This window comes from Carcharhinus amblyrhynchos, chromosome 3, assembly GCF_965287045.1.
Source record: "Carcharhinus amblyrhynchos chromosome 3, sCarAmb.v2.hapA, whole genome shotgun sequence".
NCBI classification, from domain to species: domain Eukaryota; kingdom Metazoa; phylum Chordata; class Chondrichthyes; order Carcharhiniformes; family Carcharhinidae; genus Carcharhinus; species Carcharhinus amblyrhynchos.
Genome location: NC_137326.1, coordinates 122,891,635 through 122,908,824, shown reverse-complemented (window position 1 = coordinate 122,908,824; position 17,190 = coordinate 122,891,635). Strand labels below are relative to the sequence as shown.

Genomic DNA, 17,190 nt, shown 5'->3' with positions numbered 1-17,190 from the left:
TCACAGCGCCAAGAACCTGGGTTCGATTCCAGCCTTGGGTCACCATCTGTGTGGCGTCTGCACATTCTCCCTGTGTCTGTGTGGGTTCCCTCCGGGTGCTCCGGTTTTCTCCCACACTCCAAAGGTGTGCAGGTTAGGCTGATTGGCCAGGCTAAATTGCCCCTTGGTGTCAGGGGGACTAGCTAGGTTAAATGGCTGGTTTGAGGGTATGTGGCCTGGGTGGGACTATGATCAGTGCAGACTTGATGGGCAGAATGACCTCTTCTGCACTGTAGGGATTCTATGAATTTTCTTGACTTTGCTGCATAACAGGTAGATAGACAAACATTGTTTTTCTTTCTTCACTCTGTGCAGTCTTCTTTATCTACTCACTTAGGAGTGAATCTCTGTGTTTCTCTAATTCTATTTCTTGCTCATCTCCAATTCTAATAGTTTCATCATTGGCAGTTATGCTTTCAGCTGCCTAGGCCCAATCTCTGGAATTCTCTCTGCAAATCTTGCCCTACCTCTCACACTGCTACTTTTAATCTACCTCTTTGATCAAGCTTTTGGATACTTATCTTCATATTTTCTGATGTTACTTGGTCACATGATGTTTGATAATATGCCTGTGAAATACAATGGGGCACATTTGTACATTAACATTGCTATTTAAATACAGGTTATTATATGCTGCTTTGATAGAATGGTTCGCTCTCTTTTGCCAATGTCTTATCAATGACATTGTTAAGAAATAGTGGTAATCACATTGTTAAGGTTTAATGTCCATTACATTGGTAAACAGATGATGTGTTTTTGTACCCCTGTATATGATGATAGCTGGGACACTGGATGGTTGGAATAGTATTGGTTATGAACTAAATCAATTAATTCCCTCCAGCAAAGAAAGCGGCTGTGTATCAGCTTTAACTTCACCGTCTGGCATGGATCCAGTTAACATCATTATGTCTGCTTCGAGTCCACTAAATAATGTGCATGTTACATAGGTCAGTATTTAGTAGGGTTTGAAAGAGCAGGAAACGAGGTGAGCCGGGGGATCTAATTAGGCAGGAGTTGAAATCTTGGTTTCCCAACAGCAGGTTGAGTGTGAGGAATTCAGTTGGTGGCGTGTCAGTGGCGGGATGAGCATCACTCTGTCCAACCTTGGGAACCTGTTTACCATGCATTTGCATACCCTGAATTCTCATTAAGTGTGGACTTCACCATATTAAGTCCTACCCTGGAGATTAAATCAGCAGCGTACTGGTCACTCATGCCTCTAGTTTCCTGAGAGCTTTGGTTCCCTGACCTCTGGATCGGGGTGAGGTTTTATCTTTGTCTTATTCAGTGGTGTGGGGGAGGTGACCAGGATAAGCTGGATGGTCTGGTAGCAGCAAGGAAGACAATCAGGTGCTCAAATGGCACAAGAGTTGAGCTGGCAAGAGTAACAATTGTTGAGTTAACAAATGGTTGTACAACAAGACACAGTGGTAGAGAGGAAGGAGATGTTTGAAAGGAGTCTGGCTCTGGTTTACAGAGCGGGGTCTGTCATTGTGGTCTGGTCCTGTGTATCCAAGGGAGGCAGCTGCACCATACGTAGTGGGTCAAAATTCAGTGAAGTAGGGCAGGACCTGCTGTAGGTAGGGCATGACAGTGGTTTCTGAGGGAGCACTGAGACGTACTGAGGGTGGGTTGGGGGTTAAGGGGGCCAGGGGCTGGTGTGGGGGTTGGGGGTTGTCGAGGTTGAGAGATGGAAATTTAGAAGGTCACTGGCTCTGTGTGGAGGATGATGGTTGGAGGCTGCAGGATGATTGGGGGGGAAAGAGCAGGGGAATCTTGGGAGCATCAAGGGACGTGGGAGGAAACTTGGGGGTGGCAGAGGGAGGGTGAAGTTGGGTGGGTTACGGCTGGGGGGTCACACTTTGCCTATCCATTGGCATGGCTGCAAAGAAAATTTGAGCTGCACAGATCAGATTGTTGTGGGAGGATAGCACTGTGGGATGGGAGGAGTTCTGGATGTGACCCTTGGGAAGGTTGTGCATTTCCATTGGTCAAATGCAGCTGCTGGAAGAAGGAAGATATGAACAGAGGTGCCCATATGTTTGCCTGCAGCTTTCTGGGATTCGCAATGGGTCTCATACACCCTGTATTTTTGAAACCTCAGGTGGTGGAGGAGAGAATTTGCCAGAGGAGGACTGTGGTCCGGTTGCACAACAGTATAAGACAATAGATCATCTGCTGGCACTAGGAAGGAGAAGAGGTCATTGTTGCTGAAGAGCTTTGGTCCGTTTAAAACACGTACCATCAACCTTCATATATATTCTGCATTTTTATCCTTACGACCAAACTGAGTAACCTTACACTTTCCCACAGTGTATTTGTGCCATCTTGTTGCCTACTCACTTAATCTGTCTATATATTTTTGCAACTTTTGTGTCCTCCTCACAGCTTGCATTCCACTTAGAATCTCTAAAGTACAGAAGGAGGCCATGCAGCCCATCACATCTGCATCGACTACTATCTCACCCAGGTTCTATCCCTGTAACCCAACATATTTACCCTAGCAAGTTCCCCTGACACTAAAGGGTAATTTAGCATGGCTAATCAACCTAACCTGTACAGCTTTGGACTGTGGGAGGAAACTGGAGCACCCGGAGAAAACCTGGGAGAATGTGCAAACTCCAGACAGTCACCCAAGGCCAGAATTGAACTTGGGTCCCTGGCGCTTGCTGTAAGGGAGCAGTCCCAACCATTGTGTCACCATGCCACCTAGCTTTGAATCGTCTGCAAACGGAGATATATTACTCTCTGTCTCTATCTAAATCATTAATTTAGATTTGTATGTAGCTGAGGCCCCAGCAATGATCCCAGTGGAACTCCACCGGTCTCAGCTTGCCAACTGAAAAATTCCCCATTTCTCTCTACTCTCTGCTTCCTGTCAGTTAACCAATCATCTAGAACTGCTAATATACTGGCCCCAATTCCATGAGCCTTTAAGTTGTGCTATCTTTTGTGTGGCACCTTACCACATGCCTTTTGGAAATCCAAGTATATGACATCTACTGCTGCACCTTTATCTATCCTTCTAATCAACTGGTTGCATACATTGTATGAAACTGCTGGTTGCAGCAGCTATGTAACACCCCTGTCCAAATGCAGGATCCTGAATGATGAGGACTGTCCTCTGAGAATGTGGCTAATGATACCAATGCATTACCACATGAAGGAGTGTTTCAGTGCAACACATGCGTCAATCCTATAGAGCAGGGTGGCATGATGGCACAGTGGTTAGTGCTATAGGTTTGATTCCAGCTTGGGTCACTGTCTGTGTGAAGTCTGCACGTTCTCCCTGCATGGGTTTCCTCTGGGTGCTCCTGTTTGCCTCCACAGTCCGAAAGGCGTGCTGGCTAGGTGGATTGGCCATGCTAAATTCTCCCTCAGTGAACCCAAACAGGCATCAGAGTGTGGTGGCTAAAGGATTTTCACAATAACTTCATTGCAGTGTTGATGTAAGCCTACTTATGACATTGATAAAGCAAAAAAATACTGTAGGATTGCTGAAAATGCACTTCTGATACCTTGTCTTCTCCAGTAGCGTATTACAGTATTCGCCTCAGAGTATGTCCAGGATTGTTGTAATCTTCTGTACATTGCACAATGTTGCAATGCAAACTGTAGAGGAATTGCAACTGGATGACATGGAGGAGTTGCTAACCTTCTCAGAGGGACAGGAATATGAAGAAGAAGACAGCGTGTGCAGCAACACTGCTTGGAAATATATTGCCATTTCTTCACTGTCGCTGGGTCAAAATCCTGGTGATGCAACTGAGTTGGTGGAGGGCGGGGGTGAGACAGATGTCAGCACATCCTCTGAATGTTCTCAGTGTTCATCGTGGTGGAATCATCGGTTCCACTGTGAGCTTTGGCCATCTTTGGCAACGGCCATGACCTCCAGTGGAGAACAACAAGAAAGATATTGAGGAGAAGCCAAATTTGTAAGGAAACCAGTTTTACGCATGTTTTGATGTGCAGGTGATTCATCAGCAGCCTTATCACTGCTTGCCGGCTAGGCCAGCGTCCTCGTCTATAATGGGTTGGCCTCCCTGCTTGTACACAGTCACCAAGGCTTCCTCTTCACAAGGTATTAGCTCTCTGGGATCGATCACTCCCCCTCTAGTCTTGGCCTTGACCCTGTTCCTGTCCCAGCACTGAAGGTCTCCTTATCCTGCATGACAGCATAAAGACATCCTAGCATGTCAATTGGTCATTTAATTGCCAGTAAGTGCGGTAGTTGGCAGTGGAGAGTTCCCTCATTGACGGGCACCCCCATTGAGACTGCGGGGGTGGGGAGATGACCACCAACTCCAATACACCCCCTCCCCCTCGCTTCTGACTCCAATGTTGGGCCTCCCACATGACTAAGAGCCAGGTTGAGGTGGAAATCCCAACTGTAGAAACTGCTTGCCAATAAGAGGCTGGCAGTGGCACTGGGAATGATGGCTGCTGCCTGTAAAGCCATCAACAGGGATCATGCCTGGATCTCTGGAAACAGGCGAGCAAGGGATGTAGGGAGGGGCTCGTCAATGAGGCGGGCAGGGGGACAGGGGAGTCAGAAGCAAGGACAGCAGCCTAGCCTCCCCCCTCCCTCCCAACCAAAGTCCTTCCCAATGCTGGGTTCCTTGATCAAGCACTGAGTATCCGTCAACAGGGAGTAAAACCCCCTTAAGCAGACACTTGGCAAACCTGACCAGAGTGAATCCTGTTAAATCCCTGAGCTGCCATTAAATCCTATTGGACTCAGGAATAACTTCTTTAAGTAGCGACTGATTAATGATTACAGCTGATATCCCTCCACCAACGGGTGGGTTTCCCATGCTAGGCCTTTCCTGCACTGCCCCTAACTACACTCAGGACTGTTCCCTGTCGCTGATAATCCAGCACAGGTATTCCATCAACACACATGCGCGCACAAACACAGACACAGACACACATACGCATGCACACGTACAGTCATATACACACACACACGCATGCGCACACACACACACAGACACACACATGTGCGCACACACACTGGCGCGCACACACAGGCACACACACGCATGCATTCAGACACGTGCACCCCTGCCCCTCCTCCCAAGTAGAATTGGCCTTGTACCCTACTGATGAGATTATAAATGAACACGGTTCCTGTGTCTGATTATATCTGATTACGGCATATGTATCTGGATATTGTAAGGCTTTGGGATTGGGGTCAACTGTAATTTCTTCATCAGCGGAGTGACCTATTGATGCTTTATGTTTAAGCTCATTCATGTAGAATGACCTGAGCAAGGAGCACAGCTAGCGCTTATGGAAGTGCAGCTGGTAGCCTGCCTTTGAAGAAAAGAAGGGAGAACATTGGGAAAAGCAAATAAGTGAAGGATAATGCAATAATTATTTTATAATGAGCTATCTTGCCTTTATCTTTAATTGCTGTGTAGTGATTCACTTTAGTCTATCCATAAATTTATTACATATTCCTCATTAGATGACTTGAAGATTATCTAATTCACACGGTGGTGCATGTTTTGGAATGATAACTGCTTAACTCCTTTATATTTATTCCTGGGATGTGAGCGTCGCTGGATAGTCTAGTATTTATTGCCCCTCCCCAATTGCCCTTGAGAAGGTGCTGGTGAGCCACCTTCTTGAAGAACGGCTAACCCTAGCTGTTAAAATAATTGTGCAGACTGAAGCCTTGCTGTCCTGAGTGTATTTTGTATTAGCTGGCTTGTGCCAGTGAAGCGGATGATTTTTTTTTTGTGTAAGCATCAGCTCAGTGGAAGTTGCGCTTAAGGTTAACCACAGCTTAAATCGTTCCAGCACTTGTGATTCGGTTGACTATAAGGAACCAAGGCGTAAGGCCCAATGACATCTTTCTATAAAGAAACATTGCTACGTTTGTCCTTGCTGAAAATTAAGATCTATTGCTGAAGCATTTCTCCTCTCTCACTCATCAGCTCCTTTATAATGTTTTCCCTCACAGCATTCTAACTGTTCAGCTGAACCCAGACACCATCTCCTGCTGCAGGAGGGGTAGAATTCTGCCATTATTGCTCATTAGCTACTTAATTATGGCCTGCCAAACAATTTTATTTTGGTATTGGAATTAAAACACTCTCTTTCGCCTCCAGCAAAAGGATTGACCTCTGCTCAGTCCTGGGAGGAACTGTTGCTATAAACACGCATCTTTCTTCATGATTTGATGGGTTTGGGGAGCTCTAAACTTTATACTCATGTGTTTTTACACTAAGTTGCATCCAGCTGCATCCAGAGCCATCTTCAGTTGCTCACACCTGTCTGCCAGCCTACATTCTGCTTCCTTTCAATTATTTATGAGAAATAATTCTGCATTTTTTGAAAATTTCAGTTTCTGCTGGTAAGGGCTCAGTGATTATCTATTCTTTTGCAGAGAGTGTGGTAATTTCTGAGGTTTCAAGGGTAGGCCTATTCGTGGATGCATGCAATGGGGTTAAATAGCTCTCTGGTAATTTGCACAAGACTAATCTCTTTCAATGATTGCTGTAATGGAAATACCTACATTTGCAAAAGAAAATATGCCTTGCTGATCTTCCAAAATTGGAATATGTTTAACTCATGACATTGGTCAAGTTGTAGGACATGCACATTTATAGTTGGGTCAAACCAAACAAAATATACATTATATGATGGCATAATGGGTAATAATGCAAAGCCTCTAGGCTGATGCTATAAATTTGGAAAAATTATTTTGTATGGCTGCACTGTTGGTTTGATATGCTGTGTTTTTTTTTAACTCTTGGACCGTGAACTGCGATTTCTTTGTTCTTTCTTAACCCCCTGTTCCTTTCTCCACACTCCCACAGAAAAGACCACCCACCCGCAAGGTGTGTTTTCCTGTGTTGGAGGTGGCATGCCATTGGACCTTCTGATGCTGCCAATGTCTTCATCAATATTGCACCACTTGTGGATGGGCATTGTTTTGATGCTGCACCCTCTCAGCTTGAGCCATTCCAAAGCTCTGCTACTGTACCCAAACTTGCACCAAGTCCCATTTACACCCACAATTGTGCCTGCCGACCTACGTTGGCTTCTGGTCCAGGAAATCTTTACTTTTAAAACTTTCATCCTTGTTTTCAAGTTTTTCTGTGTCCCGGCCCTTCCCTATTTCTGTCACATCCTCCAGCCCTACAATCAAGTTAAAAGTTTATTTATTAGTCACAAGCAGACTTACATTGACACTGCAATGAAGTTACTGTGAAAATCCCTAGTCACCACACTCCGGCACCTGTTGAGGTTCACTGAGCGAGAATTTAGCATGGCCAGTGCACCTAACCAGTACATCTTTCAGACTGTGGGAGGCAACTGGAGTGCCCAGAGGAAACCCATGCAGACAGTGACCCAAGTTGGGAATCAAACCTGGGTCCCTGGCTCTGTGAAGCCAACTACATATAAGGCAAGTTTTTTACACAGCGCATAGTGAGTGCCTGGAACTTGCTGCCGGGGGAGGTAGTGAAGGCAGATGTTTTTAGTAGAGGTAGTGACTTTTGAGGGGCATCTTGACAAATACATGAATAAAATGGGAATAGACGGATATGGTTCCTGGAAGGGTAGGGGATTTTAGTTAAGTTGGGCAGCATGGTCATGCAGACTTGGAGGGCCGAAGGGCCTGTCCCTGTGCTATAATTTTCTCTGATATCTCAGCAGTTTTCCAATTCTGGCCTATTGCACATCCCTGATTTTCATCGCTCCACCATTGATGACTGTGTCTTAGCTGCTAAACGTCTGAAATTCCCCCTCTCCCACTAAACCACACTGCCCTCTACCTCCCTGTCCTCTCCCTAGCACAAAGAAGGAGAACAAATTGATGCATCTGATTCTGGGCAATAGTGGGGAACCAGTGGATTAAGTGTCAGTAGGCAAACACTTGGAGCTCACTTACCATATGATCATGAGGTTTAGGTTAGCTATGGAAAAGTACATGGTGTAATCCAGAATGAAGAGAATTAATTGGGGAAGGGCCATTTCAGTGGAGTGAGAATGGGTCTGGCTGAGGTAATTTGGAATCAATTGGCAGGCAGGATGGTAATGAAACATGGGCTGCCTTTGAGGAGAAGATGCATTTCAGTAGAGATGCATTCCCAGAGAGACCTGGGGGTAGGACAAACAAAGCTGGAGTATCTTGGGTGACGGAAGGGGTGCAGAAGGGTACATAAGCAATTGAGAACGAGGCTAAATATTGTAAGTTCAGAGGGAAGTGGAAAAAGAAATAACAGCAGCAAAGAGTGAGCACAAGAAGAGACTGGCAGCTAACATAATAAAAGGGAAGCCAATGGTTTTCTGTAGGGCGAGATTCTCTGGCCTCCCAGCCACATGTTTCCTGCCAAGTGGTGTGTTGTTTGCTAGCAGTGGGATTCTCTGATCCCCCCACAGTCAATGGGAATTCCCATTGCGCCAACGGGATATCCACGAGTGGGGATGTGCTGCTGATGGGACCAGAGAATCCTGCCAGCGTTAACGGCCGGAAATTCCTGGAACCTTAGTTAGACCGCACTTGGAATATAGTGTTCAGTTTTGGTCGCCACACTACCAGAAGGATGTGGAGGCTTTGGAGAGGGTACAGAAAAGATTTACCAGGATGTTGCCTGGTATGGAGGGCATTAGCTATAAGCAGAGGTTGAAGAAACTTGCTTTGTTCTCACTGGAATGATGGTGGTTGAGGGGCGACTTGATAGAAGTCTACAAGATTATGAGAGGCATGGACAAAATGGATAGTCAGAAGCTTTTTCTCAGGCTGGAAGAGTCAATTACTAGGGGCACAGGTTTAAGGTGCGAGGGGCAAGGTTTAAAGGAGACGTATGATGCAAGTTTTTTTACACAGAACATAGTGAGTGCCTGGAACTTGCTGCAGGGGGAGGTAGTGGAGGCAGATATTTTTAATAGAGGTAGTGTCTTTTAAGGGCCATCATGACAAATACACGAGTACAATGGGAATAGAGGGATATGGTTCCTGGAAGGGTAGGAGATTTTAGTTAAGTTGGGCAGCATGGTTGTGCAGACTTGGAGGGCCGAAGGGCCTGTCCCTGTACTGTAATTTTCTTTGTTCTTTGTATATCTGTCTTTACTAGTGATGAAGATGCGGCCCAAGTCTGAATGAAAGAAAAGGTAGTTGAGACACTATGAGGAGAAGACACAGGATCTGCAGAGGGGATATAAATAGGTTAAGTAAATGGCCAAATATTTTGGAAGAGGAAGTATAATGTGGAAAAATGTGAGCTAAAGCCTTTAATGTATTTGACTTGTGTACAAATTGTTCAGTGTTTCAGATTGCTGAAAATTGCTTGTTGGTAGATTATCAAGAATTCGTTAATAGCCTTGCCGTTCCTAATGGTATGTTATTCCGTCCTCCACCACTCCCTTTAGGTTGCAATAATTAACACAAATGGAGATTTGAAAGGTTACACAGACCAGAACCTTTTTCCAGTGAAAGGTGAGTAGAAGTTGAATACAGACAAGCACAATTTATGCAAATTAATATTGAAATACTCGGCAAATTATCTCACTTACCAACTGGAATTCTAATCTGATGTGCACATCTGTCATATTTATAAGTAACCAGCTGGAGTGTGGATGTCATTCACCTGGAACTAACTCTGGCTTCAGAGTTTTAGGGAATATAGCCTTCAGTGGAGATGAGTTTACATTTGAAAGTAAATCAAGAACTGGATTCTATTAAGTTAAAGGTTTTGTACTTCACTCGGGACGCTGTTGATGTCTGAACTCTGGATCAGTCCACCCAGTCTGTGCAGCCCTCCAATTTGTCAAAGTGTTCCAAATATATTAGTAAGATCTCCCTTAAGCACTTGCATTTTATTTTCTTTTATAGTGTGTGTGATGTTTACAGTGAATTACAGGTAGTGCATGTATTGCGGATGCTCTCATTTTGTCATAGTTTCTTTAAAATTTGTGTTCATCTCACGGTAAACGTGGGAGATGAAAAATGTGTGCTGGCCCATTCTGTGGACATTTGTGCAGGAGGTCGACTGCCAATTTATAATACTGACAATTATCCTCCTTCACACTGATCTTTTTCCCAGAGACGGAGAGGAGGAGGGGGAGCAGTAGGATTAGTGCTATGTTGCTCCAGCGAAGAGTTGGCACAGATGTGATGGGCCACTGAACCTCCTCCTATGGTTGTGTAGCATGTGTCAGACAGGGGTTGGCAGCAGGTTGGAGACCCAGTACACTAATGCACTTTAAACCGTGCCACAGTTGTTCAGTGCAAGGACTCTCTGCTGTGCTATGGCTGTGCTCATACTGACAACTGAATGGTTAAATTTAGTCTGAGTGCCAAATTATCCTAGCAAGCAGCTTGCAGGAAATAAGTGTAAATGTGGCTTTGGCTACTCCCACTCCATTCTACCCTAAATTCACTATATTTCAGCAGTCCCCGATAGCAATACTAATCTGGCGCTTTTTATAGATTACGTCCATTGTAACAATGAGTTGACAGTAGGTTGACTGCCTGCACAAAGATCAGAAGAATTTATTTCTTCCACTTGGCCCATTTCCACAAAGGACAGTTACAGTGAGGAAGAGCGGAGAAAGGCCCTGAGGATTCAATCACTGAGCACTTGCAGTGATTTTTCTATCAAGAGCACGAGAAATAGAAGCTGGAGTACTCTATCTGGCCTGTTGAATCTGTTCTGCCATTCAATACCATCATGGCTGACCTTAGACTTCAACTTCACTTCCCTGCCCATTCCCCATATCCCTCCATTCCCTGAGAGATGAAAACTCTGTCCCTTCCAGCCTCAAGTCTACTCAATGATGGAGCATCCACAACTCTCTGGGGAAGAGAACTTCAAAGATTCTCAGCCCTTTCAATGAGGTAATTTCCCCTCATCTCAGGCCTAAATGATTGACCCCCTTATCCTGAGACTGTGTCCCCATGAAATCCTCCACGCCTTGAGACACTCCTATATTATTAATTTCAACCTTGTTTTTCCAGCTGCATCAAGGATCACAGAAGGAGAACATGGTGGGCTTATCACATTGGAGCTGGTTGCAATCACCTAAATCCCCCGTCACCTACTGAGTTTCTCTCATCCTTCTCCATAGCCACTGCCTCCTAATTTCCATCCCTCCAGTGATTGGCTGTCCAGCCACCTCCCATTACCTTTGACCCCATCAACGCCCACATTGATATTCCTCCCCCCGATCCCTTCAATGTTAATGTTCCCAGGCCCTTTGTCAATCTGATCTCTCCCCTTCTGATTGGGGTCATAGAATCATAGTACAGAAGGAGGCCATTTGGCCCATTGAGCCAGCACTGACCACAATCCCACCCAGGCCCTATCCCAGTAATCCCATGTATTTACCCTGCAAGACCCCTTGACACTAAGGGGCAATTTAGCATGGCCAATCAACCTAACCTGCAGATCTTTGAACTGTTGGACGAAACCGGAGCACCTGGAGGAAACCTACGCAGACACAGGGAAAATGTATAAACTTCACACAGACAGTCACTCAAGACTGGAATTGAACCTGGGTTCCTGGCACTGTGGCGCAGCAGTGCTAACCACTGTGCCAGGTTAACAATAACCAATCTGTTTGAACTGCTTCTGTGGGATTTGATCCCACTGGCTCAGAGCCAGGGGTGATACCTGCTGAGCTACACGTTTTCCCTATTGAGAATAGCTGAGGTTGCAATGCGGATCCTTATAGGTCTCCACATCTTGTCAATTAAACTACTTGCACATTATCCCTGCTCTTTTTATGCTTCTGCTTAGCCAATTGCTAACATCTAGAATCTAAAAAGTGGCGAAGGAATATAATCATCTTGACAAAGGAACATCAGTGAATTGAGGGAGGAAGTTGAAGGTCTTCTGAGTCATCTATTATGAACACAGCAGTTAGAATTCTAATATCTGCAAGCTAATACAGTTATGACTCAACCATTTGAGCTTTGTTGCACCAATCCAACTCAAATAACTGCACCACCCTCAAATAACTCTTCAGTAGGTTGTGTGGATAAGTTAGCATCTTAATAAATGTCTATGGAATTCATTTTTGGTTTCATATGAATTTTTGTTTGCAAAGGCTGACAGTGATTTATGATGCGATTAAGTGAGTAGTCCTAAATGAGAAAATTAAAGTTCAACTGGATAATGAAGTTTATCAGAGGTCTAGGATTGCTTTACTGCCATAAATTAATTGCTTAAATTCAGTGCTTACCATCAGCATTGCTCACTTAGTGTCTTAGTGTAATTGTGAAATGGAACTTAAAGCTGGTATACCTCAAAATATAAGAACATAAGAAATAGGAGCAGGAGTAGGCCATCTAGCCCTTTGAGCCTGCCCCGCCATTCAATAAGATCATGACTGATCTGAAGTAGATCAGTTCTACTTTCCCGCTTTCTCCCCATAATCCTTAATTCCCTTATCGATCAGAAATCTGACTTAAACATATTCAACGAGGTAGCATCCACTACTTTAATTCCTCCTCAGCTCTTTCTAAACTGCCCCCCCCCGCCTTATTTTGAGGCTGTGCCCTCTAGTTCTGGTTTCCTTTCTAAGCGGAAAGAATCTCTCTACCTCTACCCTATCTAACCCCTTCGTTATCTTATATGTCTCTATAAGATCCCCCTTCAGCCTTCTAAACTCCAACAAGTATAGGCCCAATCTACTCAATCTTTCCTCATAAACTAACCCCCTCACCTCTGGTATCAACCGGGTGAACCTTCTCTGTACTCCCTCCAAGGCCATATATCCTTTTGCAAATCAGGGGACCAAAATCGCACACAGTACTCCAGTTGAGGCTTCACCAGTGCCTTGTACAGTTGCAACAAGATCTCCCTGCTTTTATATTCTATCCCCCTCGTGATAAAGGCCAACATTCCATTCGCCTTCTTGATCACCTGCTGCACCTGCAGACTGGGTTTTTGTGATTCGTGCACAAGGACCCCCAGGTCCCTCTGCACAGTAGCATGCTGCAGCTTTTTACCATTTAAATAATATTTCATTTTACTATTGTTTCTTCCAAAGTGAATAATCTCACATTTGCCAACGATAGGTTGGCTGTCGTAAAAAGATAGGTATTATCAATTACTCTATCTCATCAATAAATAAACTTTGGTTTAATATGTAATATAATTACAGGAAATCTCTTAAAAGTATGTACTTTTCTGATAGCTATACACTTTCCAACACCAAATGAAAGCAAAAGTGAAGGATAATTGAGAGAAACACCGCGGCTGGCAAAACACTTCTATTTTCTCAGAAGATTAAGAAAATTCGGCATGTCAGCTACGATTCTCACCAACTTCTACAGATGCACCATAGAAAGCATTCTTTCTGGTTTAATCACAGCTTGCTATGGCTTCTGCTGTGCCCAAAAGCGCAAGGGACTACAAAAGGTTGTGAATGTAGCCCAATCCATCACACAAACCAGTCTCCCGTCCATTGACACTGTCTACACTTCCCAGTGCCTTGGAAAAGCAGCCAGCATAACCAAGGACTCCATGCACCCCGGACGTTCTCTCTTCCACCTTCTTCTGTTGGGAAAAAGATTCAAAAGTCTGAGGTCACGTACTAACCGAGTCAAGAACATCTTCCTCCCTGCTGCCCTCAGACTTTTGAATTGACCTACCTTGTACTAAGCCGATCTTTCTCTACACCCTATCTATGACTGTAACACTCCATTCCGCACTCTCTCCTTTCCTTCTCTATGAACAGTATGTTTTTCTGTGTAGTGAGCAAGAAACAATACTTTTCACTCTATACTAATACATGTGACAATAATAAATCAAATCAAACATTGGTTTACTCATCCATGTTAAACAGAGAAGCCAACAATAACAAGAGCCAGGGCAGTGAGACAATGACAGCCAGGTGGACAGAGGGATTACGGAGCGCTTCACCTTAAGGTTGAAGATAGCTTAAAGAAATCTCTATAAATGATTTGCGGATTGAAGGAAGAACGTGCAGGTAATCATCATTGCTTTTCACGACCTCAGGAGCCGCAAAAATAGTCACAGCCAATGACATAGTTTAATGTGAAATTGGAAAATACAACAATCAAATTACATACAATTTCCACAAACACCAGGGAGATGATGACCAGAAAATCTGCCTTTACTGATGCTGGAGAAAGAATTAATATCAGCCAGGACACCAAGAGATCTCCCCTTCTCCTTCAATGGTGCCAAGGGATGTTTAATGTCCTCCTGAGTGTTGAGCATTACCCTTCAATGCAGCACTCCGATAGTGCTGTACTGACATGTCAGACTGGGATGTGGGTCAGACTGGGACTTGTGTCAGACTGGGACGTGGGTCAGACTGGGACGTGGGTCAGACTGGGACGTGGGTCAGACTGGGACATGGGTCAGACTGGGAGTTGGGTCAGACTGAGAGTTGGGTCAGACTGAGAGTTGGGTCAGACTGAGAGTTGGGTCAGACTGGGACGTGGGTCAGACTGGGACGTGGGTCAGACTGGGACGTGGGTCAGACTGAGAGTTGGGTCAGACTGAGAGTTGGGTCAGACTGGGACGTGGGTCAGACTGGGACGTGGGTCAGACTGGGACGTGGGTCAGACTGGGACGTGGGTCAGACTGGGACGTGGGTCAGACTGAGAGTTGGGTCAGACTGGGACGTGGGTCAGACTGGGACGTGGGTCAGACTGGGAGTTGGGTCAGACTGGGACGTGGGTCAGACTGGGACGTGGGTCAGACTGAGAGTTGGGTCAGAGTGGGACTTGTGCCAGACTGGGACTTGAACATGTGACCTTCTGACTCATAGATGAGAGTGCAACCACTGAGTAGCAAAAGAACAAGAGAAGTGAAATAACAATTGGGGAATATCTGAAGATTTCAGAAGAATCTAAACAGGGTAATGCAGTGGGCAGAAGGTGGCAGCCATAGAGAAATAGGAGAAACAGTGATGAAAGGAAGTATATGCTAACCTCAGTTGAAGACCCAACCCAAGCGCAGATATGATGAGTTGCCTGACTTTAAGCTGTGCTGTAACTTATGTGTTGTCTGGTTTGTGATGCTAGATTTAGTTGTCTAGGATATCATAGCAGACAGTATGCATATACGTGATTCTATTATGCTGAAATCACATGTTCATCACAGACAAAAAGCTCATGACTTGGACAATAGCTTTGGGAAGATGCTAAGCCGGAATCCAGTTAAGAACATGCACCCATACGTTCCAGATCCAGCGCCTGACATGATTGGGTTGCAGATAGGTGAACATCTGTTGCTGAAGTTCTGTCTTTTAATTTTGTCAAAATATATTTTATTCACAAAATACCTGAAAGAACATTAAAAGACATTTCAAAATGACCATTGCAGACAGTGCAATAATATTCAAGTTTTCTACAGATTATTGAGGTGCTTCAGTACATTCTAAGGATCATTGCAGACAGTTCAAAATGGTAATTTCAGAAAGTGCAATGAAACTCAAGTTAGAGAGAGTCATAGTTATACAGCACAGAAAAGGCCCTTCGACCCATCAAGTCTGCACTGACAATAACTACTACTGAAGTCACGCCAATCCCATTTTCCTGCACTTGTATGTTATGATATTCTAAGTGCTCATCCAAATACTTTTTAAACATTAAGATTTCCGGCCTCCACTATCTTCCCAGGCAGCGCATTCCAGGTTTCCACCACCCTCTGAGTGAAAAGATTTTTCCTCAAATCCCCTCCGAACCTCCTGCCCCGTCACCCTAAAACTATGCTCCCTCGTAATTGACCTCTCAACCAAGGGGAACAGCTGCTCCCTGTCCTCAGTACCACATCAACATTTGATGGAGTATGGAGAATGTTTGTCCACACTGTAACCAGGAGGATGATAAAAGACTCATTTTATTGTCAGTAATACTATTTGCATAGCATTCTTGCTACCTGCAGTTCACCAAGCAAGGGCCCCAATCTGCACTTGTCTTAGCAACCAACTTGTGTGTGTCTGCTTCTGGGGTTGGGAAGGAATGCAAGTAGAGTCTCTTTGGGAATCAAGTTAGCAGTGGAATTTTGGAACCAAGTCAACCTTCTGTGGCGGGTTTAGTAATCTGATACCTGAGCCACACAGGTATGCGATACTTTAAGCCAAATGTTTGAATAGCAAGCCTGACTTACAAATTAACTTGAAGGGCTAGACCTGTTGCCGAGGGTTGGAATTCTTTCCATTTGATTCTCAATGAGCTACAAGTCAATGTCCTGTTGAGTAGGTGAGCCAATTAAACAGAAGGAAATTCTCTGCTTGATTTTATATGGTCATATGCCAACAGTATCCATGCACACATGTGGGCATCCCTAAGCCTGGCCTCTACCCTGCTGTGTGTAACTTGTATGGAATGAAACAACAACACAAGCAACAACAAATTGCATTTATATAGTGCCTTTACTGAAGTAAAACAAACCCAATCTAATTCACACAGGTGTGTTGTCAAACAAAAAATTTGATTCGTAGCTACACGAGGGACATTGCAACAAATTACCAAAATTTGTTCAGCGATAGGTTTTAAGCAGCATTTTAAAGATAGCGAGAGAGTGAGGTTTTAGAGGGAATTCCAGATCTTGCCATCTTGGTAACAGAGCACATGATCACCAGAGATGGATCAGTTAAAATTGCAGATGTACATCTGGAGGAGGGCAGAGATTTTGGAGGTTTATAGGACTGGAGAGAGTTATGAGCTAAGAAGGGCTGAGGTCAAGGAGGTGTTTGAATACAATGGTGAGAATTTTAAAATGGACTGTTTGTAGATTAATGACTACAAGGGGGTGTGTGAACTGCACTTGGTATGCGCAGACCGCGGGCAGCAGAGTTTTGGATGACTTCTATGTAGGACTGAGGTTGGGAGACTGAAGTGGAAAGTGTTGGAATAGTTAAGTCTCAGTATAACAAAGGTATGAATGAGGGCGTTGGCTGAGTTTAAGTTTATTTATTAGTGTCACAAGTAGGCTTACATTAACATTGCAATGAAGTTACTGTGAAAATCCCCTAGTCGCCACACTCCGATGCCTGTTTGGATACACTGAGGGAGAATTTAGCATGGCCAATCCACCTAACCAGCATGTTTTTCGGACTGTGGGGGAAACCAGAACACCCGGAGGAAACCCATGCAGACACGGGGAGAACGTGCAAACTCCACAAAGACAATGACACAAGCCGGGAATCGAACTT

General features: G+C 44.6%; 1 protein-coding gene across 8 annotated transcripts in view; it reads left to right on the top strand.

Annotated features, from left to right (window-relative positions):
• The window catches only part of LOC145341093 (transcription factor Dp-2-like), a 194,597-nt gene that overhangs the window by 38,721 nt on the left and 138,686 nt on the right, over nucleotides 1–17,190 (top strand). For 7 of the 8 annotated variants that reach the window (XM_080185934.1, XM_080185935.1, XM_080185933.1 and 4 more), the window contains one exon: nucleotides 9,424–9,490. The exons of the other annotated variant lie outside the window; for it this stretch is intronic. In XM_080185934.1, the coding sequence (XP_080042060.1) occupies nucleotides 9,424–9,490 (67 nt within the window). The remainder of the gene's footprint in view (nucleotides 1–9,423; nucleotides 9,491–17,190) is intronic. 8 annotated transcript variants of the gene reach the window in all.